Here is a 24,143-nt window from a genome sequence, read left to right as displayed (position 1 = left end):
AAAATGAGTTAATGTTGCAATGAATTTTGAGTACATAGCTTGTTTAGAACATGGTATTTAAAATAATCATTAATTTGATACTCTTTTGAAAACCAATTAACTTTTTTAGGAGAAAGAGTTCTGCTTTAATTAAGCAAATGTGTCCTGTTAATCCTAAAGGGACTTAAGTGAGAGTTTGGTGCAAGTATTACCTTTTGTTTGCATTCTTATCATTTATATAGAATCTAGGTTCTCTGATTCTTGATCACTGCTGATCAAGTACTAGTAGAGTTTACCCATCATCTTTGTACTTTGATTTTTAGGCATGATCCTTTTTGCTGTTTTGTAATGCTTATTGCATTAGATTAACAGCTAAGCAAATGATTTAATCAAGGCACGAAAAAGTAAGTTAAACTGCCATGTCATTTATGTGTTATCACTTGTTTAAATGATGCTTAATTTTTGTAGCTGTTTCTTAAATTTGGTTGAAGTATTAAATATTTAAAATGTTATTTTCCTTGTGTGTTTTAAAATTGTACTTTTTTCCATGATGGAACAGTTTGGTAATGGACTAGATTAATGTTTTTAAACCAAATTTGTTTTCCTGTATTTTACTTATGCTTTTTAGGTGGCAGCCAATGCACACATTCCTCCAGACTACCTCCTTAAAATTTGTGAGCGGATTGGTCCCTTACTAGATAAGGAGATCCCTCAGAGTGTTCCTGGGGTACAGACATTACTAGGTGTTGGTCGGCAGTCTCTGTTACGGGATGCCAAAGGTAAGATTTTTACAGTTTTTAGAGGAAGGAGTCGAGAGTAGTGTGTTTTTATGTTAATTAAATGTTCCCATGCTTTTCTAAATACTAATTTTCTTTTAGTTTTTCTTATCTTGCCAATCTTGTTTTTATTTTCCTAGTGTACAAGTAAATTTTTAGAGGCCTAAATGGAGCCCTTTTCTGTAAAACAGTGAATACTATAGAGGTAAAGACTATAAAATCTCTTTGTAATCCTGTGGAATAGAAATCTCAAAAGATCGCTGCTCTGATTAGTACAGTATAAATACATAAAATATTCTTTCATTACATTTTGATGTTCTTAATCTTTGAGTCTTGATATCATCCTAATCACATTGGGTATTTCATAACAGGTAAATGAAAATTATGATATATAACTATGTTTATAATTAAAAATATTTAAAAAAAATCAATCCATCAGCGTTCAGTAACAGTTTCTCTACTCCACTATTTTTCAGTCTTTTACAGATTTCTCCCAAAGTTTTACACGGAACCCCCATATGTAAATTATATAGATAGAATTTTCTGAATGTAAAAATGTGAAATTAGGCATTTTGGATGCCTTAGTGAATTAAATACTTCAGATCTAGCAACCAATTTATTTCTATGTTTTGTTTTTTTAGCATAATGTTTTAAAAATCCTAATTTACAAATATAAATAGTTACATAAATGATGTCAGTTTTTAAATATCTTAATTTAAGGAAATTCTTTAATTCAGTTAATTTGAAACCTTTCAAGAGAGTAGTAGAATATTTTTGTTTCAAAGTTGAATTATTAGGAATATTTTGTATTTGCTTGAATTTTTTGACATAAACATTAAAGATAAAAAACACAACTATTTTTACTCAATTATCATCTGATATGCAGTGTTACCTGTTATGGCACAGCTGGCAGGCGCTCCATAACATTAGCATACACGAAGTATAAATGTTTCTGAATTTTACCTGGCATACTTGTGCTGTATTCATTTCCTTGCTTATACAGTTTTATATGAGCAGATGTGTATAAGCCTAAAGATCAAGAAGGGGACCAATGTAAACTTAAAACCTTATTAATCCATGACATATTTACATAAGATTCAAATATATGTATAATAAAAGCTTTAGTTCTATATCAGCATGGAAATAAAATATCCTGATGATAATATTAAGGCATTGGTGTTCACCTATCATAATATAGATTATAACACTTTTAAACATATGCATGTTATTTCTCATTGTGGTTTTAATAGTTAAAAATGTATTTCAATAAATAAAATTGAAAACAGATATTTGCCTCTAGGGTACAGTTAAAAAAAAACTGTTCTATGCCTTGACTAACTTTTGAATCTTTCTGTATAGACTGTAAGAGTACGCTATGGAATGGCTCTGCTTTTGCAGCTCTACATAGAGGCAGACCTCCAGAACTACCTGTAAATTATGTGAAACCTCCAAATGTGGGTGAGTAATGTCCATGTGAGTTATAAACATATTCTTAATTTGTTCCTTCCTGAACTCATTATACAGCCAAAAATACGTACCAGAATTAAATTTGAAGTATAAACAAACTGCTTACATTCTTGAAGAGTTTCATGGTTGGTCCAGATTTTTTAAAGCTTTTTTTTTTTTTTTTTTGCGGTACGGGGGCCTCTCACTGTTGTGGCCTCTTCCGTTGCAGAGCCTGTGCTCCGGACGCACAGGCTCAGCGGCCATGGCTCATGGGCCCAGCAGCTCCACGGCATGTGGGATCTTCCCGGACTGGGGCACGAACCCGTGTCCCCTGCATCGGCAGGCGGACTCTCAACCACTGTGCCACCAGGGAAGCCCTAAAGCATTTTTATGTAAAGCAAATATAATCATGGTTTTGTAAAAGGTAACCTTTTTTTAAAATTCATTTTCTTTCTTTCTCTTCCCCTGGCCTCTCCTCCTCCCCTTCCCCTCCTCCCCCTCCCTTCCTCCTCCCCTCCTCCTCCTCTCCCTTCCCCTTCCCCTCCCTCTCCTCCACTCTTCTCCTCTCCTGTCTTCCCTCCCTTTCTTTTTTTTCCTTCCTTCCTTCCTTTCTTTCTTTCTATTTTTCTCTCTTTCTTCCTTCCTTCCTTTCTTCCTTTCTTTATTCCTTTCTTCCTTTCTCTCCTTCTCTCCTTCTCTCTCTCTTTCTCTCCTTCTCTCTTTCTCTCTCTCTCTTTCTTTCTCCCTTTCTCCCTTTCTCCCTCTCTCTCTTTCTCTTTCTTTCCTTCCTTCCTTCCTTCCTTTCTTTCTTTCTTTCTTTCTTTCTTTCTTTCTTTCTTTCTTTCTTTCTTTCTTTCTTTCTTTCTTTCTTTCTTTCTTTCTTTCTTTCCTCTTAGCAGAAGCATTTCCTTTTTTATATATTTCAGGTGTTTTTTACCATATGGATGTCTATTTACATATTTCTGTGCTGAGCTCAAAGATTTTACAGGAACTATGTAAAGATAGATTTCAGAAGGAAGCAAAAGTACATTCTGCTTATAGCTGCTTGCCAAACTTATAATGATGTAATAAATTTTATGTCTTTATTAAAAGGAAAAAATCACCCTTCCCACTTGTAGTTTACTGAAATTCACATGTCCCATTCATATTATTCCTGGGTCATCTCTGGCCAGACCATTATGAAGAAATAATAGTAGTGGTTCCTGAGGAGATCTAGCTAACAAATCCATTTATACTAAAGTTAATTCTTGCAAAGAATGTACAGAACCAAGCAGCAAGATGAGTAACTGCCACTCTTTTCCTATTTTCTCACTCTTCTGAAAAATTACATTATTTTATATAGTGCCTAGTGCCTAGAGAATATGCCTTAAATTCAAATTGAAAAATAAGATTACTTTTTTTAAGGAATACTATTTTATGTAATTAGCTTATAGAACTTATTTACCCAAAGAGGTTAAATAAATTTAGACTAGAAATAATTTTTAAAAATATTTAGATGAAGTCATTGATAAAGATTCATAAGTGTTATTAAGATAAATTGGATTCTTTGATATATATTGCTAACACTATTCTTCCATAGCCTGGATATTACTGGAAAAAGTAGACTACTGGGTTGGGTCTAGTTGGACATGGTGTTTTTAACTTTTTTATTTTTTTTTCATTTTCAGGGGCAGTTTGTTTATCATCCAGAATTTTCTGGTGTTCACTTTTCCCTTAAGCTTTATTCATAATTAATTTATTGAATTGAATTGAGATAGCTTTTATTTTTCATGCATTTATTTATGTTCAAAAGGTATAATAGTCTTAGTCGTACTATCAACATTGTTTATATGCTTTATACTTCCTTCAGTGGTCACATGTGAAGCACTGAAGAGCAACCTGTAGAGTATTAGGTTTTCAATATTTCTTTATTCTTTCTTTCCTTCTCTTTCTCTTTTTTTCTTTCTTTCTTTTTTTCTTTTTTGCGGTACGCAGGCCTCTCACTGTTGTGGCCTCTCCCGTTGTGGAGCATAGGCTCCGGACGTGCAGGCTCAGCAGCCATGGCTAACAGGCCTAGCTGCTCTGTGGCATGTGGGATCTTCCCGGACCGGGGCACGAACCCGTGTCCCCTGCATCGGCAGGCGGACTCTCAATCACTGCGCCACCAGGGAAGCCCTCTTTCTCTTTTTAAAAAATATTTATTTATTTGGCTGCACCCGGTCTTAGTTGTGGCACATGAGATCTTCATTGCCGCTTGTGGGATCTTTAGTTGTGGCATGTGGGATCTAGTTCCCTGACTAGGGATCGAACCCAGGCCCCCTGCATTGGGAGCATGGAGTCTTGACCACTGGACCACCAGGGAAGTCCCTCTTTCCTTCTCTTTTAAAAAATTCTTTCTACTGTGCATATACATTCAAACTTCTGTTGGTTTTGTACAGTAAATGCTTTACATTCTGACAATCATTTTGTTATTCATAATGGTAATTGCTTAGGAATTTTAGTGTCCCTGTCACTGATGTTTTCACATTCTTAAATCTGCCATGTTATTGGGGATGAGCTATTGAAATAGAGATAACTCAATCATGATGTATTTTCATGTAGTATATACTAGTCAAGATACTTAAGTTCAACATATTTAAAATTCAGAACCTGATAAAAACTCAGAGGAGTTGACTACGAAAGTAAACAAGATAAGTAGAAAATCTTTTAAAATTTGTTATTTGAGACAGTTTTCTCCTTGTGGGGTACAGCTTTCCATAGCTACTTTAAAATCAGTTTTATAGTTTCCCTGTATAAATAAAACTTAATCATGAAGGTAAGTCTTGAAGGTTTTATCACAGAATCTTAGCACTAGAAAGAACTTTTAGCAAAACTATTTCTTGATAAAAGGGTTCCTTGGTCAATTAAATGTGGGAAACACTGAGTTTAAAAAAATACAGAAAGAAATGAATGCACGTAGGACTGCTCAGATCCTTTCATATGCTGAAATGCATTGTGAATCATCTTAAGGGGAGCATTATCTAAGTAATTTGGCAGTGGAAATCCTTTTCCCAGAACACCTGTAACATTCTGAAAGTTTCCTGGGAGCAGATTTAGGAAACTGGGTTGCAAACCCCCGTTTAGAGCAGAAAAATCCAAAGCCCAGAGAAGTATGTGACTGGCATACGTTACACTGCTTGCCTTCCAGTCTATTTCTAAACCATTTAATGGGGAATTCCCTGGCGGTCCAGTGGTTAGGAGTCCACATTCTCACTGCCGAGAGCCCAGGTTCAGTCCCTGGTTGGGGAACTAAAATCCCACAAGCTGTGTGGGGCGGCCAAAGGAAAAAAAAAACATTTCATGGTCAGATGTTACCAATACTTCCTTTTATAACAGATCTACACTTAGAACTCAAAAGATAAAGGATTAGCCACATCATTTTTTATTTTTAAGTCATATATTATGGTGTATGTATGATTTACATAAAAAGGTTCTCCCCCCATTTCTTTTGGCCATGCCGCATGACTTGTGGGATCTTAGTTCCCCCAACAGGGATTGAACCTGTCCTGGCAGTGAAAGCCCTGAGTCGTAACCACTGGACCGCCAGGAAATTCCCAAGTTCTGCCTTTTTAAGTGTGCAGTTCAATGAGTTTTGACAAATGAATACATTTGTATAACCACCACCAACACAATAAAATATGGAACATTTTTATCACCCCTTAAATTTCTTTCATGCCTCATTGCAGTCAATGCCCTATTCCTCAATCCCTGGAAACCACTAATCTATCACTGTACTTTTGCCTTATTTAGAATGTCATCTAAATGAAATTATATAGTATGTAGCCTTTTGTGTCTGTTTGATTTCACTTAGACCTAATTCTTTTTTGATTCATGCATATCATTTCACCAAGTTGTATTCTGTTGTATAGGTACACTGGATTCTGTATGTTCATTCATCTATTGATGGACATTTGGGTTGTTTCAGAGTTTGGCTATTATAAATAAAGGCCTATAAATATTCTTGTACAGGTTGTTGCATGAACATCTGTTTTCCTTTCTCTGGGTAAATAGCTAGGTAGTGGATTGTTGGATCATATGGTAAGTGCAGGTTTAACTTTAAGACACTATCAAATTATATCAAAAGTAGCTATCCCATTTTGTATTCCTACTAGCAATGTATAATTTTAGAATTAGTGTCTCAATTTCTATAAAAAGAAGCAACTGAGATTTTGTTTGGGATTACATTGAATCTGTAGATCAATTTGGGGAAAATTAATATCTTAACATTGAGCCTTTCATTCCAGGAACATAGTATAATTCTCCATTTATTTAGGTCTTTTTACATTTCTCACAGCAATGTTTTGTGAGATATTTCCCTAAGGGTTTCTGATGCTATTTTAAATTGTATATTTTAAAATTTCAGTTTCCAGTTGTTGTTAGTAAACACAGTTGTTGTTTTTTTTTGTATATTGCTAATCCAAAATTCACTAACTAGATCTAATAGCCTTTTTTTCTTTTTTGAGATTCTTTGGGATTCTCTACATGGATGATCATGTTGTCCACAAATAAAGACAGGTTCACTCTATCCTTTGTAATCTTTTATGCCTTATAGTGCTTTTTTTTTTTTTTTTGCCTTGAACTGCTTGTACCTCAAGTACAATGGTGAATTGAAGTGGTAAGACTGGATGTTCTTGCCTTATTCCTGATCTTAGAGGGAAAGCAGGCAATCTTTCACCATTAAGTATGATTGTAGATGCTCTTTATCAGGTTGAGGATGTTCCCTTCTATTTCTACTTCCTTTTTTTAAAAAAAACTTATTTTATTTTTGGTTGCGTCGGGTCTTATTTGTGGCACACGGGATCTTTCATTGCATTGCATGGGCTCTCTCTAGTTGTGGTGCGTGGGCGCACGGGCTCCAAAGCATGTGGGCTCTGTAATTGTGGTGCGTGGGCTCAGTAGTTGCGGCACATGGGCTTAGTTGCCCTGCAGCATGTGGGATCTTAGTTCCCCGACCAGGGATCGAACCTGCATCCCCTGCATTGGAAGGTGGATTCTTAACCACTGGACCACCAGGGAAGTCCCTATTCCTACTTTCTGTAGAATTTTTATCGTAAAGAGATATGTCCCACGTTTAAAATTTTATTCAGTATAGTTGGAATTGTACCAGTTATTTCTTGGCACTCACTTTAACTGGTATTTTATATAGTATAGTGCTACCCAATAGAACTTTCAGTGATAATGGAAATGTTCTATCCTGTGATACCCAAAACAGTAGCCACTAGTCACATGTGGCTATTGTATCTGAGGTCTAAGTTTTTAATTTTATGGAACTTTAAGTAATTTGACATTCAGTAACCGCATATAGCCAATGGGCAGTGCAGATCTAGACCAGTGTGGGAATCCGTAAGCAGCCCTCTGGATAGGTGCATAATTTGGTAATAATATATTGCCTAATGATTCACTTTATATACTTAACCTGGAATATTTCCAATTTTTGTACTTAGAAACTGCCTTTAGCATTTCCTATTATGATTTTAGTAACTCACTTTAAAGATCATATTGTGCCACTTCTTTCCAATTAAAGTTTTACAATTGTCTTTGGCCAAAACCAATAAAATTCTGACCTTCTGTACTCTCTACTATATTGGATTATTTATTCAAATGTTCCCATCTTTTGTGCAGTTAATCAGCAATGTTATTTAGTAATTTAATGAAGTGGAGGAGAGGGAGCATGGGAATGGAACTTGGGAGTTAATTCCCAGATTACATTCTCCAGATTAACAGCTGTAATACTTTAAATATATGTGTACTTAAATTTACCAGGAAAAATAAATAAATAAATTTACCAGGAATGAATTTCCAAATTCCTATAGGGCAAGACCAACAATGCCTATATTTACATTATTACAGGTCTAAGCTCCAGTCATGCCACCTCATTAGCTGTATGCTTGACTAATCAAGTTGGTTTTGCATTGTGTCAAATTAAATCAGAGGAAAAAAATTGAACTAAATTCAAAACAGTACTTTTCATATTAAGTCCCTGTCTTATTCTTTTTTTAACTTTTTAAAATTGAAGTATAATTAATTTTCAATGTTGTGTTAGTTTCAGGTGTACAGCACAGTGATTCAGTAACATATATGTATATCTATCAATTCTTTTTCAGATTCTTTTCCATTATAGTTTATTACAAGATACTGAATATAGTTCCCTGTGCTATACAGTAGGTCTTTGTTGTTTTTCTGTTTTATAAATAGTAGTGTGTATGTGTTAATCCCAAACTCCTGATTTTTCTTCCCTCCCCCACCACCATTCCCTTTGGTAACCATAAGTTTTCTATGCCTGTGAGTCTTTTTCTTTCAAAACAGTATTAATACCTAATGCCACTGAAAGAAATCCTGGGGCATATGTAATTAATATTTGTAGTATTGTTTGAGATCTTGCACTATAATCACTATGTATTGTTATTTCTTCATCCCTTTAAAAATTAGTAGTTGTTTTGGAAACTTTGTAGTGGTCATATTAAAACTTGAAAATATAATTTCATACAAGTACAGCTCTGCTTTGAGAGTTTGTCAGTACAGAAATAATTTTGAAAATCTGTTTCATGTCTGTTTGAAATGAATATTTGGAAGAACTAGTATTATAGTTATTACCCATCATGGTAAGAGTTTCAGAAATTGTCCTAATTATCACATTCTAAACAATTTTCATAAAATTATCCATAGAAATGGCAGCAAGATGCCTTGTTCATTTTAGTTTGAGACTTAACATTATACCCAAGGAACAAATGTACATGCTTGTATTTCTAAACTGAGTCAAGGGCATGATGCTGTAAGACTCTAAACCTTTTTTTACCTCTTTTATCTTTAGTACAATTGACATATAGCAATGTCCTGTAATTTATGTAGTAGGCCTGTAATTTACAACTTATACAACTCAGGAGGCTTGTATTAACTCTGTAGCCAAATTCATATTTATCTGTTGCCATAAGCTTCCATTTAACATTGATTGGCTCTTGACTTATTGGCCATTGTATGGTTATATGTCAACTTAAAGCCAGAATTCACTTGGAGGTGGGAAATCTACCTCTTGTTAATATGTAAATGTAAATTGAAAGAAAGTACTCTAAGGTAAACTTTATTTGGTTGAGGTTGGCTGGGTTTCTTCCAGGAATATTTGTCATTCTCCCTCTGATTTTATGTAGTTCTCGTCTCTTGCCCGTGCATCACACTTTGGCCAAGCCTTGCTTTTTGTTGCCTGCTTCCCTCCACTTCACCTTCCTCCTTTTTGTACTTGATAATTATGCATGAAGCAAGTTGCTTCTAAAGTTATTACTTTCTTGTATCTGGAGAGGAGCAAGGGATTCTTGTCACACCTGCAAGTAATTAGAACTGGAATATAAACTCAGAGTCTTTTGTAAGTGCTACATTGTGAGTGCTCACTAAATATTAAATGAATGGAAGTGCTATGATTGCTGCCACATGGAAACGGAAGCATCCCTTTTAAAGGCATTTTTATGGTTTTATATAGCTTATATGAGTTTTTAGCCCCTTGTATCCATTTCTGGAATCAATATTATATTAATATTAGGATAATAATTTTAGTTCCTTTATTTGAAAGAAAGTAGATTTTGTTGTGTCTTAGTATGATCATGTAAAATATAATGAAAAAATAATTTCTGTTTAATCCTATTAAGAACACTTTTTTCCTTTCCTCATTATTCTTTGTCATTTCTTTAGCTTTTTCTTTCAACATACACCAGAGTATTCTAAAAGGATCTTTTAGTATTTGTTCTATACATTTTACCCAGTACCTTATAGAAATAGAACTTTATAGTTCACAAAGGGAAGCTGTAAAACAGTTTAGATTTGTTTATTTGGAGGAAAAGGCAGTCTAAAATTAAAATGTCTGTGTATGATAACCAAATCAAATTAAATGGTTTAGAAGAAGATAGTAAAATAAAGATTTAGGATATTTATTCCCAAATTATATTAAGTGAACTTTGCAGAAAGCCTGAATGGAATTAGAAATATTGTTTCTTTGCCATATCTTATATGATATTATCCTAGCAATAGGACATTCAATGACCATGAATACCAATAGCCTGTAGGACTTACTAGGTTTACTTAAATTGTACTGTGGATGGGTGTTAAGGGGTGGGAATGGCATCAGCCTTAAAGACTGTGAAGCTGTTACTCTGTGTGGTTAAGATTTCAGAGATATAATTTGATTCATAGTAGCATCAAATCCATGAAAGAAATAATTCTGTTGTGCTTCTACTACAGTTTTCAGGTTTTATTAAAATTCATTTTTGCCCTTTTTTCTGGCTTCTTTTAAGACTTTATATTAATTTGTTGTTAGAGCTATTTTGGGAAATCCCAAACCAAGTTTCACACAGAAAACACTAGTCATTTTAAATCTGGAATTAACACTGAATTTCATGAGTCAATTTCCAATATTCTTGGCAGAGTATTTTCCTGGTCTGTTATTGTCCTCTCTACCTATAGGAGTTGATTGATATGTTCAACTGCATTTTAACCAATCATAAGGTCGTATATATGCTATTATTTTATTTTTTAATAAAAATTAAAAAATAAAACTACAAATGTTAATCAATTGACTTTTTTGTAAAAGAGAAAAGACTAATCCAAGAATATTTTAGCCCTCTTTAAATACAGCTTGTTTCCTGAAAAACTGTTTTTGAAGATGATGTTGATAGTGATGGGTGTGGTGTAAGAAGTCTGATCTGTGAACAATAATCCTTTCTGCCTTGTGTGTATAAAGCCTTAAGTCTTTTATTTGGTTAGCAATTATCGGTTGAGCCTGGTACTGTTTTGATTGTCTTAAGCTTTTGCTGAAAGCACCCCTCTCCCTCCTTCATCCTCTACCCTATCCCCACATTCTTGAGGTTTGTCTTTGAGGTGGGTATATAACTACTATTTCTTAGAAGGTCACAACTTTGCTTTATTGTTATGAAGTTGTTTTAGTGGATTTTAAAACATTTCTTGATGCTATAGGCATCATATTAGAACATGCTTTTGGTAATAATGTCCTTTGTCCTTCATTCCTCTCATAGGGCTGGCCTAGCAAAGGGGTTGAGATTATTCTTTAAAATAGCTAGACCTGCTATTTCCAAAGCATTACTGGTAAAGAGGCACCTTTAAACTCTCTGGGTTGTTTATGGCTTCTATGGAAGTTAGCTTGACCTATTTTTTAAACAATTAATTCAGTTTATCTTTCAATGCCAGTTGCAGAAGAATTGGAAATATTCTACTTTTTATATAATCTGTATTAAAGTTTAAAAATTAGCAAATTACACAAGGATTTCATGAACACTTTGTATAGCATGTTATTAGATTGTAGGTGACAGATGAAATTGCTCAAGAGTTATGTGACTCATTTGTGTTAAAAATCGAATAATATCACCCATTTGCACACATCTGGTTTTTATCTGGAGCTTGATGCCAAGTTGATGATATACTCTTTTTTTTTTTAAATATGGAACGCTTCACGAATTTGTGTGTCATCCTTGTGCAGGGGCCATGCTAATCTTCTCTGTATCCTTCCAATTTTAGTATATGTGCTGCTGAAGCAAGCACGATGATATACTCTTTTTCCCAGCAGATATGGTAGTTTCCTGGCTTTGGCAGGCAAAGATATGGTAGATGTCATTATCTCTTAGCATCATTGATCAGATATTTCCTGTGATATAAGCCGTAGAATTCAGTGAGTTATTCATCCTTATCGGCAGTGAAATTTTCTTGTGGTTAGTGATTTTCTGGTTTAGGTTCAAGTGTTTTTAATTAATTAATTAATTTATTTATTTTTGGCTGTGTTGGCTGTTCATTGCCGAGCACGGGCTTTCTCTAGTTGTGGCAAGCAGGGGCTACTCTTTGTTGCGGTACACGGGCTTCTCATTTCAGTGGCTTCTCTTGTAGTGGAGCACGGGGTCTAGGCGCGTGGGCTTCAGTAGTTGTGGTTCACGGGCTTAGTTGCTCCAGAGCATGTGGGATTTTCCTGGACCAGGGCTCAAACCCGTGTCCCCTGCATTGGCAGGCTGACTCTTAACCACTGCACCACCAGGGAAGTCCAGTTCAAGTGTGTTTTGTTTTTGTTTTTGTTTGTTTTGTAGCGAGGAGGGCTTTTATCAGTACTAAACTGCTGAATGTGTAGGGTAATTCAAAATAACTTACCTTGTGCAAGTCTCATCAAACAAAGACCACCAGGAACAAGCCTGTAGTTTGAAAAAATCAAATTTATTTACTCTTAGTGAGGGAGTGTACTGCTGAGGCACCGTGGAAGGCCTCTAGGCAAGAGGGAAGAGGGAAGTGTCTTTAGTAAATTTTGGCTTACCACTGAAGAATTTTGAGGAGTGTCTGAAGGAAGCCAGGATTAGTTCTGGATTGGTGGCTGATTCTGAGGTAAATTGAGAGAAGTGGGTATTAACTACGGGTTGGGTGTGGTCATGAAGCTGGGCGGTTTAGGACTTGGGTATCTCGCTCCAGTAATCAATGAAAATACCAAAGTGAGGATGGGGGCATCATTGGTAAGAAAGCTGTAATCACCCAAAGAAGGGGTCGCTATGATATTTTACAACTGCTGCATGACCTTGGGAAAAACAGTGTTTCCTGTTAACTTTTCAGCTGGCTTTATCTGTGTCTGTCCTCCCAGCCTGATTAATTGCAGGGCTGCTTTTTTCTTTTTCAGTCCTAACTGACATTTACTCTTTCAGTCCCAGATAGGTTTTGATTCTTTCAACATGTGTTCTTATAAATCTTTTAAAAACACAGGGTCAAGCTACAACAATTTGTTATTGTCTTTAAGGGCTTTTCTGGATATTCTTAGTCTGTTGAATTGAAAATCTTTTGTTTTGGTCTACAGACATTTTCTAACACCAGTTCAAAATTCCATGCCAGTGTACAATAATTTTAAAACAAACAGATTTTTCTCCACTGTAAATAATGAGTGGAGTAGAAGAGTGGTCTAACAACTCTGATGTGGCCATCTCAAACCAACACTTCGGTTCTTGGTGAACTTTCCAGTAAAACCCAATTTAGTAGATACCAGAGTCCCTGCCGATTTTGTTCACTGTCTTTTGCAGGTAGAGGGAAGATTGAGGAATATAATGTAGAATTTTTGATGTTATAGTTATTTCCTATTTCAGGCTCATTATATATTTTCTACAATGTCATTAAATAGACAGCACTTAAAAGTAAGAAGACTGTTGAACTAGAATCAAGAGACCTGGATTGAACCAAGGGTCTGCTATGTATTGATGTTAGGCAAGACAGTTTCTTTGGGCTTTAATTTCCTCATTTACAAATTGAAGAAAATGCTTGCCTTCAGATCTCACAGGATTACTGTGAACTCAAATGAGATGTCTTTGGAATTACTTTATAAGCTTTAAAATGTTATGCAAATGTAACTTGTAATTATGATATTGGATCACACGCTGATAATAATGTTGATAGTGATAATAATGACTCATAGGTTAAACATCTGGTATTTGAGTTATCATCACAAAAAGATTATCTAGCTCACATGCAACTGTAGTGGGGTGCTTTTTTAGTATCTAAACTTAAGTTTCAGGACCTGTTCTTTGTCTCCAAATCCAGTGCCCTTTCCACAAAAGTCTCAGCAAAGTAAGTAATATATATTTCCTAGTTGCCATAATAGAACCCCTTGTAAGAGCCTAGAGTTTGTGGTGGGAGATGAAACTGGAAAGGGAGGTTGGGGCCCAATTATTCGGAACTGTCCGTGCCAGGAGTCAGCAAAATTTTTGGATAAAGGGCCAGATAGTCAATTTTTTTTTGGCCTTCTGGATCATTTGGTCTCTGTTGCAATTACTCAACTCTGTGGTAGTGTAAAAACAGCTCTAGATAATATGTAAATGAATGAGCATGGTTGTTTTCTAATAAAATTGTATTTGTAAAAATAGGTGGTAAGCTGAATTTGGCCTATGGACCCAAGTTTGCCAACCTCTGTTCTATACTAATGAATTTAGATTTTATACTACAGGTACTGAAGAACCATTGGGTACTTTTGAATGGGAAAAGTATATGATTGGATTTTTATTTTGAAAAGACAGCTCAGGTGGCAGAATATAGGATAAATTGGAGAGGAGAGAGAATGGAGGAGGCAGGCAGGGAAATCAGAGGGAAGGCTCTTACTGTAGGTATAGACAGGAGATGATGAGTGTGGGGGTAGTAGCAACAGAAATGGACATAACTGGATTGATTCAAGCAAAATTTTGGAGGTGAGATGAATAATACAGTTTGGTTGGATGTGGGGTATAAAAGAGGAAGAGTAAAACTATTAGTAACAAAATTGAGGAGAGGGAGAATATAGAAAACTTGTGATGGAAGGATAATGAATGTGATCTGGGAACTCTCCATCTGTGGTACATCTAGGTAGAGGGGAAGGATGTCCATTAGGTAGTTGAAAATGTGGTCCAGGAGCTCAGGTGAAAGATGTAAGTTAGAGATAAAGATTTGGCAGTAATTAGTATATGGGTAGGTAAGATTGCAGGGACAGCATGAAAACAGAGAAGAAATCCCAGGATAGAATTTGAGTGAACTGTTAGCATTTCATCAAGGGTGAGTCAGGGTAGAAAAACAATATAAGAAACTAAGAAGGCAAGGTTTAGAGAGGCAGTAATGATATTTTGAAATGAGAATCAGAAATGATATCTTGTAAGTCATAAGAAGAAAATTGCAGATTTGATCAATATTCCCTATCAAACTTACTATGGAATTTATATTCTCAATGGTTTTGGAAGGTTGAATACTAGAAATAATTTTTATTCAATTCAGCAAATACTTGAACAGCAAATATATGCAAAACCTTTTCTAATGTTCAGGGCAGTCCTTGCTGTCAAGAATTTTACTCTTTGGGGAGGTTTAGACAGATGCTGGACTATGATTATAGTACAAGGCATTGTCTCAGTCCTTTTGGACTGATATAACAAAATAGTATAGACGAGGTGGCTTATGAACAAGATTTATTTCTCACTGTTCTGGAGTTTGAGAAGTCGAAGATTAGGTACCAGCAGATTTGGTGTCAGGTTAGAATTGGCTTTCTGGTTCATAGATACCTCACATGGAGGAAGGGGCAAGGGAACTTTCTCAGGCCTCTTATATAAGGTCACTAATTTACTTCCCCAAAGGTACCACATCCTAATACCATCACATTGGATATTAGGTTTTCAATATATGAATTTGGGGGAGGAAGCACAAATGTTCTGTCTAAAGCAGACATAGACTAAGTGATTTAAGGGAAATACAGTAATGGGCATTAAGGAAGGAAGGAGAGGTGAAACTGATTAAGAGAAACACGGAAAGATTTTAAGGAATAAGTGACCTTTGAGATGAACTTTGAAGGATTAATTATAACTTGAAGGGTGGAACATTACAGATGAGAGAATATCTGCATAGGACAGAAAAGAAGGCTTCTATGATTTTAAGTGGAAAATTTATGCCCTGGAGGAGTATGAATTATGGTTGGATATTTTGGGAAAGGTGGGACCAGATTAATTAAGCAAATACTTGAGGGTCTTTTGCTTCCAAGGTACTAGAAGTACATTAATCAGTACATGATTAATCTATCATGTACTGACTGAACTAGGTCAGTACATGATACATTAATCTCTATCCTTAAAGTGCTTGTAATCTTAGATCAGAGATATGCACAGATAACTAATACAAGGACCACGATAAGAAGTGAAACAGGAGGGTTTAGTTTTGGCTGAAGTGATTGAGAAAGATTTCATGAAAAAGAATGGTTTTAGGCTATGCCTCCAAGGATAAGAAGGATATTGACAAGATGAAATGGCAGAGGTTAGGCATAAGGCTAAAGGAATAGCATAAGCAAAGGTGCTGGGTTGGTAAACTGGGAGAAGTTTAGGTTTGAAGTTTAGGTGGGAGTTCATTATTTTTTATCAATGGATATCTAGTTGCTCCAGCACCATTCGTTTAAAATGATATCCTTCCTCCATTGAATTTGATTTGTACTTTTTTCAAACATCAGTTACTATTTGTGTGGATCTGCTTGGTCCTCTATTCTGTTCTATTGATATATGTGTTTATCTCTTTACCAGGACCGCATTGTTTTGATTATTGTAGTTACATAGTAAGGCTTAACGTTGGAAAGAGTAGTCCCTCTCACTTTATTATTTGTCGAGATTGTTTTCAACATTCTAGGGCCAGTGCCATTCCATATAAATTTTAGGACAGGGTTATTAATGTCTGTAAAAGCCTTTTGAAAGGAATTGCATTAAGCCTATAAATCAATTTGGGAGAATTGACGTGTTTACTATGTCGAGACTTCAATCCATGGACATGGTATGTCTCTATTTATTGAGGTCTCCTTTGATTTCTTTCATCAGCATTTTATAATTACAGCATACAGATATTGTACATGTTTTGTTAAGTATATATCCAAGTATTTAATTTTTGGAGTGATTGTAAATGTGTGTGGTTTTTTTACACTTTATTTTTTATTGAGGTATAGTCGATTTACAATATTACGTAAGTTTCAGGTGTAGAACATAGTGATTCACAACGTTTAAAGATTATGCTCCATCTGTGGTTATTATAAAATAGAGGCTATATTCCCTGTGCTGCACTATATATATATATATATATATATATTTTTTTTTTTTTTTTTTTTTCTTTTTTTTTGCTGTACGCGGGCCTCTCACTGTTATGGCCTCTCCTGTTGCGGAGCACAGGCTCTGGACGCGCAGGCTCAGCAGCCATGGCTCACGGGCCCAGCCGCTCCATGTCATGTGGGATCTTACCGGACCGGGGCACGAACCCGTGTCCCCTGCATCGGCAGGCGGACTCTCAACCACTGCGCCACCAGGGAAACCCTGCACAATATATTCTTGTAGCTTATTTATTTTATAACAAGTAGTTTGTACCTCTTAACCCCCTACCCCTATTGATGATATTGTGTTTTTAATTTTGGTTTCTGCATATTCAGTATTAGTGTATAGAAATGCATTTGATTTATGTGTGTTGATCTTATTTCCTGTGACCTTGCTCAGCCCACCTATTATTTCTAGGAGTTTTCAATCTCTTTTAAAACATATTCTATCTTGCTTTTTTATACTATAGTTTTGGGATTATATGATTTGGCAGATGTAATTATGATATGGGTTGGTTTGGGCTAGAAGGTTTGGGACACAGTTTACCTATTGGTGCAAATGATAATTTTTAAAATTTTTTCTCTCATTTTCAGAAAAACTGTTATACAATATTGGTTAAGAGATCAGCCTCTGAAGTCATATTGCCTAGATTTGAATCCTGGCTCTGTCACTTACTAGCTTGGGATCTTGGAGAAATTATTTAACCCCTTTATGCCTCAGTTTCCATGTCTTTAAAAAGGGGATGTTAATAGTACTCACTTTGTAGGGTTAACTAAGTTAAACATATAAAGTGCTTAGCGTAGTGCCTGGCACATAAAAAGTATTAAATAAATATTAAGTTTTATTATATAACAAGGGATTTTTTTAGTCTACTCTGGTTGGCAATGTATGGATAATATAATATTTTTGTATGTATTTTATTATTTTCTTTAGCATAGAGATTACTATCATTAGAGTAACCGATCTAATACCAAATGTTTCCCTCTTCCCTCCACCCTACCCATTTTGGAATGTGAGAACATTGAAATTCTAGAGAGGAAAGGAAAGGGAAGAAGAATAGGAACTAAGCTTCACAGAAAGTAAACCTTACTGTGCTAGATGTTCTACAAAATTCATGTCACTTAGGTGGTATTATGCCTGTTTTATAGATTTTATAGATAAGGAAGAAGCTAGGCCTCTTGTTCTTTTCTCAATACTATGTTGTCTTTTTACTCCATTATTCTGCCAAAATAGGGGGAATTGGTAGAACCCACTCTGCCAACACCTGTTGAGCTACTTGCCTGGCTCTTTGATTTTCCCACAGGATTACTATTGTATATATCCTTTGCCCTGCTCTCCTTGTCTGTCAAACACATGTCCTCATTTATATTGAATAGTGACTTGGTACCCAGAAAAACAAGGGGTGAGTTCACTGCTTTGACCCATCAGTATCCTTTATTTGGTGGGGGGTAAACATTGCTGATATGTTTAAACATAAAGCACTAACTGACAGGTAGCTGTGGTATAAGAAAAAAGAACATTGGACATAAGTTCAAGCACCCTCCTTCTCTGTTAATTATCACCTGTATGACTTTGGAAAATTTGCTTCACCAACCTGGATCATAGTTTATTTATATGTAAAATGAGTTATTAGAGTAAAAATTAATCTTTAAAGTCCCTTCAAGCTCTAGCACAATTCTATAACATACACTAGTTCAAAGAGAGAAAGGTAAATCATGGTTGTGTGTAGATTACTTTCTAGGGCCTCAGAAATGCTGATTAGCCTCTCAGAATCTTCACTAGTGTTGGCTTGCATTTTTCCTTTCTATTTATTTATTTTTGACAAAAACATATTGTATACATTTAAGTTGTACAACTTGGTGTTTTGATATATGTCTACCATGTGAAATGATTACCACAATAAAAAATAAACCTGTTAGTTACCTATCATGTTACCATTTTTGTGTGTGTTATGAGAACACTTAAGATTTACTTTCTTACCAAATTTCAAGTATACAGTAGATTATTATTGACTGTAGTCACTAAGCTGTATATTAGATCTCCAGAATTTTTTTATCTTAAAACCGAATGTTTGTACTCCTTAAACAGTATCTCCTCCTCTGTCTCCCCCCTGCCTCTGGCAACTACCATTCTACTTATTGTTACTATGAATTCAACTTTTTAAAAAAGATTCTACATATGAGTGAAATCATGTAATATTTGTCCTTCTCCGTCTGGTTTATTTCACTTAGCATAATGTCCACCAGGTTCATCCATGTTGTCATAGACAGCAGGTTTGCATTTTCTGATTGCCAAAGGCAGCTGTTTTTCCTGTCTCCTGCATTTCCTGTGTCTAGAATTAAAGAGCACAAAGCTCAGTTATGTTTTAAATGTAAATCTCAATGAAAAATTTCATAAGACAGAAAATGATTACAAATATTAAATTTCTAATTGTACCTGTGGGCAAATGTCTCTTCCTGTGGTTGAATCAAATGCTTATTTGAGCCTATGCTTTTTACAAAAATGGGCATTTTTAATGCACATTTTTAAATTGAAATATATTTGTTACACATATAACATTGTGTAAATTTAAGGGTGTACAACATGTTGGTACATTTACATATTTTAGTATGATTGCCATTGTAATGATAGTTAGCACCTCTATCACGTCACATAATCATCATTTCATTTTAATGATTGGAATAATTAAGTTCTAATGTCAGCAAGTTTGATAATTATACAACAGTATTGTTGTCTATATTCACTATACTGTGCATTAGATCCAAAGGACTTATTTACTGTTTACTAAGTTTGTACCCTCAACCATCTGTCCTATTCCCCTACTCCCCAGCCCCTGATAACCACCATCTTACTGTCTTTATATAGTACTTGTCTTTCTCTGTCTGACTTATCGCACTTAACATAAAGTCTTCAAGGTCCATACATGTCAGAAATGGCAAGATGCCCTTCTTTGTCATGGCTGAATAATATTCCATTGTATACCACAACTGCTTTATCCATTCGTCTGTTATGGGTACGTAGGTTGTTTCCATCTCATGGCTATTGTGAATAATACCAGAATAAAAGTGAGAGTGAATCTCTTCAATATTTTGTTTTCATTTCCTCTGGGAATATAGTGAAAAGTGGAATTGCTGGGTAATATGGTAGCTTTTTTTCTTTTCTTTTTTTTTTTGGCTGTGCCGTGTAGCATGTGGGATCTTAGTTCCCCAACCAGGGATTGAACCCATGACCCCTGCAGTGGAAGTGTGGCATCCTAACCACTGGACTGCCAGGGAATTCCCTGGTAGTTCTATTTTTAATTTATTGAGGAACCTCCGTATTGTTTTCCATAGGGGCTGAACCAACTTACATTCCCACCAACAGTTCCCTTTTCTCCTCATCCTTGCCAGTGTGTGTTATCTCTTGTCTTCTTGATGATAGCCATTCTAAAAGATGTGAGGTGATATCTCGTTGTGGCTTTGCTTTGCATTTCCCTGACAATTAGTGATGTTGAGTATCTTTTCATTTATCTGGTGGGCATTTGGATGTCTTCTTTGGAGAAATGTCTGTTTAGTTCCTCTGCCCACTTTTTAATCAGATTTTTTGTTATTGAGTTTTATGAGTTCTTTATATATGTTGGATATTAACCCCTTATCAGATACATGGTTTGCAAAAATTTTCTCACATTCTGTAGGTTGTCTTTTCATCATTTTAATTCTTTTGCTGAGCAGGAGCTTTTAAGTTTGATGTCCCACTTGTTGATTTTTGCTTTTGTTGTTTATGTTTCTGGTGTCATATGTGAATAATCATTGCCATGACCAGTGTCAAGGAGCTTCTTCCCTACATTTTCTTTTAGAAGTTTTATGGTATCAGATCTCTGGTACATTTTGAGTTAATTTTTGTGAGTGGTGTAAGACAAGGGTCCAATTTCATTTTTTTGCCTGTGTTTATCTAGTTTTCTCAGCACCATTTGTTGAAGAGACTATCCTTTCCCCATTGAGTGTTCTTGGTTCCCTTGACTCTGTTTTTGAATATTAGTTGACCATACATGTAAGGTTATTTCTGGATTCTCAATATGTTCCATTGGTCTGTGGGTCTGTGTTTATACCAATACCATACTGCTTTAATTACTATAGCTTTGTAGTATAGTTTGAAATCAGAAAGTGTGGTATATCTGGCTTTGTTCTTTCTCAGGATTGCTTTGGCTATTCTGGGTTTTTTTTGTGCTTCCATACAAATTTTAGGATTGCTTTTTCTATTTCTTTGAATTATGCCATTGGAATTGTTTTTTCTGAATTTTGAATTTTATTTTGAATTATGCCATTGGAATTTTCATAGGGATTGTGTTGAATCTACAGATAGATATGGGTGGCATGGACATTTTAACAATCTTTGCATCCATGAACATGGGATTTCTTTCCATTTGTTTATATCTTCAATTTCTTTCAACAAAGTCTTGTAGTTATTTATTTATTTATTTTTGTACAAATCTTTTACTTCCTTGGTTAAATTTACTCCTAGGTATTTTATTGTTTTTGATGCTATTGTGAATGGATAGTTTTGTTTTCAGATGTTTTATTATTAGTGTATAGAAATGCAACTCATATCTTTATGTTGATTTTATATCCTGCAACTTTACTCAATGTGTTGATTCCTTATAACATATTTTACTTGAGTCTTTGGGATTTTCTCTATATAAAATCATATCATCTGCTAATAACAACAATTATACTTCTTCCTTCTCGATTTGGATGTCTTGTAGTTTTTTGTCTTACCTAATTGCTCTATCTAGGACTTTTAGTACTAAACTGAATGAGAGTGGTGAGAGTGGGCATCCTTGTCTTGTTCCTGGTCTTAGAGGAAAAGCTTTCAATTTTTCACCATTGAATACAATGTTAGCTATGGGTTTGTTGCATATGGCCTTTATTATGTTGGTATGCTCTTTCTGTACCCAATATGTTGAAAGTTTTTATCATGAAAGGATGTTGTATTTTGTCAAATGTTTTTTCTTCATCTATTGAAATGATTATGTGATTTCTATGCTTCATTCTTTTAATGTTATATATTATATTTATTGATTTGCGTATGTTGAACCATCCTTGCATCCTAGGGATAAATTCCACTTAGTCACTTTCTTTTTTTAATTAATTTGTTTTATTTTTGGCTGTGTTGGGTCTTTGTTGCTGCATGTGGGCTTTCCTTTCTTTAGTTGTGGGGAGCGGGGGCTGCTCTTTGTTGCCGTGCATGGGCTTCTCATTGCGGTGGCTTCTCTTGTTTTGGAGCACAGACCCTAGGCACTCAGGCTTCAGTAGTTGCGGCATGCAGGCTCAGTAGCTGTGGCTTGCAGGCTCTAGAGTGTAGGCTCAGTAGTTGTGGCGCACAGGCTTAGCTGCTCCGCAGCATGTGGGATCTTCCCGGACCAGGGCTCAAACCCGTGTCCCCTTTCTTGGCAGGTGGATTCTTAACCACTGCGCCACCAGGGAAGCCCTGGTCATTTTCTATGATTCTTTGAGTGTGTTCTTGAATTCCGCTTGCTAATATTTTGTTGAGAATTTTTTACATCTATGTCCATCAGGGATATTGATCTGTAGTTTTCTTTTCCTGTAGTGCTCTTATCTGCCTTTGGTATCAGAGTAATCCTGGCCTCATAGAATGAGTTTGGAAGTGTTCCCTCCTCTATAGTTTGAAAGAATTTGTTAAGGACTGGCATTAATTCTTGAAATTTTTGGTGGAATTTCCCTGTGAAACCACCTGTCCTGGGGTTTTCTGTGTTGGGAGGTGTTTGATTACTGATTTAGTCTCTTTACTTGTTATTGATCTGTTCAGATTTTCTATTTATTCCCGCATCAGTGTTCGTAGTTTATGTGTTTCTGGGAATTTATCCATTTCTTCTAGGTTATCTATTTGTTGGCATATAATAGTTCATAGTAGTTTCCTATGAACCTATGTATTTCTGCAGTATCAGTTATAATGTCTCTCATTTCTAATATTATTTTCTTCACTTGTTTTTTCTTAGCCTAGCTAAAGTTGTCAGTTTTGTTTATCTTTTTGAAGAACCAGCTCCTAGTTTTGTTGAACCTTTCTATTGTTTTTCTGGTCTCTATTTCATTTATTTTCACTATGATCTCTATTATTTCCTTCCTTCTGCTAACTTGGGGCTTACTTTGTTCTTCTCTCTAGTTTCTTGAAGTGATGTTGTTTATTTCCAGTCTTTCTAATACATGAATTTATCACTATAAACTTTCCTTAGAACTGCTTTTGCAGCATCTCGTAGGATTTGATATGTTGTGTTTCCATTTTCATTTGTTTACAGATAGTTTTTTTGTGTCCTTTTTGATTTTATCTTTTACCATTGGCTGTTCAGAAGCGTGTTGGTTAGTTTCCACATATTTGTAGACTTTCCAGGTTTCCTCTTGTTGTTGATTTGTAGTTTCATACAATTATGGTCAGAAAAGATAGTTGGAATGATTTCAGTCTTAAATTTGCTAAGACTTGTTTTGTGTCCTATCATATGATCTATTTAGGAAAATGTTTCATGTTCACTTGAGAAGAACGTTTCTTCTGCTGCTATTGGATGGAATGTTCTATATATCTGTTAAGTCTATTTGATCTAAAGTATGTTCAATTCCAACCTTTCCTTATTGATTTTCTGTCTGGGTGATCTATCCATTGCTGACAGGGGGCTATTAAAGTCCTCTAGTATTGTTGTTTTGTTGTCTGTTTCTCCCTTCAGACCTGTTAGTATTTGCTTAATATATTTAGGTGCTCCTATGTTGGCTGCACATATATTTACAATTGTTATACCTTCTTGATGTAATGACTCCTTTTATCATTATATAATGACAGTCTTTGTCTTTGTTATCATTTTTGGCTTGAAGGTCTTACTTTGCCTGATAAATATGTCTATCCCCACTTTCTTTTGGTTTCCACTTGCCAGTAGCATCTTCTTCCATCCCTTTAATTTGAGCCTATATGTCTTTAGAGCTGAACCAAGTTTCCTGTAAATGGCATGTAGCTGGGTCTTGTTTTTTTTACCCATCCAACCACTCTATGCCATTTGATTGGTGAATTCAACCATTTACATTTAGAGTGATTATTGATATGTAAGGCCTTACAACTGCCATTTTATTGTTTGCCTTGTGGTTGTTTTATGTCTCCATTGTTTCTTTTTCCCATTGTTTCTGCCTGCCTTGTAAATTGTTGGTTTTCCATGGTGGAATGCTCTGTCTCTCCTATTTTTAGTTTCATGAATCTATTCCAGATTTTTGCTTTGTGGTTACCGTGAGGTTTACATAAAACATCTTATAGATAAAAAAAAAAAAGTCCATTTTATGCTGATAGCAACTTATCTTCATTC

At 35.3% G+C, this 24,143-nt stretch overlaps 1 protein-coding gene and 1 non-coding gene across 6 annotated transcripts in view; one reads left to right on the top strand and one right to left on the bottom strand.

Moving 5' to 3' along the window:
• The window catches only part of BRWD3 (bromodomain and WD repeat domain containing 3), a 125,627-nt gene that overhangs the window by 12,135 nt on the left and 89,349 nt on the right, over window positions 1-24,143 (top strand). For all 5 annotated transcript variants that reach the window (XM_004280450.4, XM_033406928.2, XM_049705077.1 and 2 more), the window contains 2 exons: window positions 608-758; window positions 2,115-2,213. In XM_004280450.4, the coding sequence (XP_004280498.1) occupies window positions 608-758; window positions 2,115-2,213 (250 nt within the window). The remainder of the gene's footprint in view (window positions 1-607; window positions 759-2,114; window positions 2,214-24,143) is intronic.
• LOC117196837 (U6 spliceosomal RNA) lies at window positions 11,653-11,759 on the bottom strand. Its single transcript, XR_004477229.1, has one exon. It is a non-coding gene; the product is annotated as a U6 spliceosomal RNA (small nuclear RNA).

This window comes from Orcinus orca, chromosome X, assembly GCF_937001465.1.
Source record: "Orcinus orca chromosome X, mOrcOrc1.1, whole genome shotgun sequence".
Taxonomy (NCBI): Eukaryota; Metazoa; Chordata; class Mammalia; order Artiodactyla; family Delphinidae; genus Orcinus; species Orcinus orca.
Note: the sequence above shows the minus strand (reverse complement) of the source record. Positions and strands in the feature narration are given on the sequence as shown.